Source organism: Emiliania huxleyi (genome assembly GCF_000372725.1).
Source record: "Emiliania huxleyi CCMP1516 unplaced genomic scaffold EMIHUscaffold_624, whole genome shotgun sequence".
NCBI lineage: Eukaryota > Haptophyta > Isochrysidales > Noelaerhabdaceae > Emiliania > Emiliania huxleyi.
The window spans coordinates 43,591-44,995 of NW_005197320.1; the positions used below are offsets into that span (position 1 = coordinate 43,591).

Below are 1,405 nucleotides of genomic sequence, written 5' to 3' on the forward strand. Positions count from 1 at the left end.
GAGCTGCAGTGACGAGCACGCCCAGAATGCACTGATCGGAAGCAGTGCGCGTGCAAAGCGTCGCGCGAACGACTCGCGCCGGCCCGCCTCGTGGGCGCGCTATATCTTGCGTGGGTATGCCGTACACACAGCACTACTTTCCGAAGCTCGGAGCAGCGCGCTCTTTGTCAGCGTGGCCGCCGACCTGCTCCTGGAAGGCGTCGATGCTGTCCTGGTCCTCTAATCCTGCATCATCAACTGTGTGATCGGGATTGAGGCGCTCGCCGTCAAACACGAAGCGAAATGAGTCGACCGGCTGCCCCTGCCGGTCAGCATAGGCCTGCATCATTTTCGAGAGCTTCGTCGTCGATTTGAGGGCGAAGTGGATCTCCTCCCCGCCCTGGTTCTTCACCCGGACATTGATCTTGTTCACCTCAGGCTTGGCTTCGTCCGCCATCCGTGTAACAAGACGTGCAGGGGTTTTTTGGGGGAAGGCGCCTTCGCGCCGCCCGGCGCCGGAAGAATTCTTAAACGCGGTGATAGTACTAGCACGCGCCAGTTCGCACCTGTGTCGAGCCTGTCTGCTGTGAGAGAGAGTTCTTTTGTTTAAATTCTTAAAACACAAGCCTCTCTCACAGCACACTGGCACGACAAGGGCGCGGACTGGCGCGGACTGGTAGGGTGCCGGGTACTTGGCGCCATTCACCCAAAGCGATCTGGTTGCTATCCATCCAGAGAGAGAGAGATTTTTTCTTTTAGAGAGCGCCTTCGTTGTTAACGCTCATTTTTTAGAGACGGCTCTCGAGCTCGACGCGAACGGAGGTTTCCGGACGAGACTCAAGAACGTCAATGAGGGCTGCGAGAGAGAGCCTCGGGTGTGGCGCTACCATCGCTGGGATAGCTTCACATGCGCGAAGATGAAAGAGGGAATAGTCGTTGGATGCCTGCTCAAGGTGAGTGCTATGGCGAGCGATGACAATTGACGAAGGGTTCGCGCTCAGCGTGACGAGCAAACTCAGGGAGTTCATGGCGCTCGGATACCCTGCACACGTGCTCAACGGGGTGATCGGACGCGCGTTTGCTCGGACAAAGGACGAACGGCTCCTACGAGCAAGACAGTGTTCGCAGTGGTGAGGAGGTTTCTTGCAAAACCCTTACCCAGACGAACCAAAAAATCCAAAAAGACAGACAAATGTATTGTGTCGGGCTACCGTCCAAAGGCGGGTGTAGTCGACCAAGGGACCACGAATCTGGTCTGTCGACAGCACGAATTTGGGATGGGACACCTTCGGGACCCGGCTGCGTGCTACTTGGATAGCACGCTTTCGGAGTACCGACGGCTAAGGCCGAGGCAGAAAAGGTTTCTGTTTTTTTTTCTCCGCTTTTCTTCACAGGATTTTCCTGTGAAGAGAGACGTAGAGAAACT

The 1,405-nt window shown here is 56.1% G+C and overlaps 1 protein-coding gene across 1 annotated transcript; it reads right to left on the reverse strand.

Annotated features, from left to right (window-relative positions):
• Nucleotides 1-133: 133 nt before the first annotated feature.
• Nucleotides 134-436, reverse strand: EMIHUDRAFT_248024 (hypothetical protein; the record flags this gene model as incomplete). Its single annotated transcript, XM_005763623.1, has 1 exon — nucleotides 134-436. The coding sequence occupies one exon, from the start codon at nucleotides 434-436 to the stop codon at nucleotides 134-136; it is 303 nt and encodes a 100-aa protein (XP_005763680.1).
• Between the last annotated feature and the right edge of the window lie 969 nt (nucleotides 437-1,405).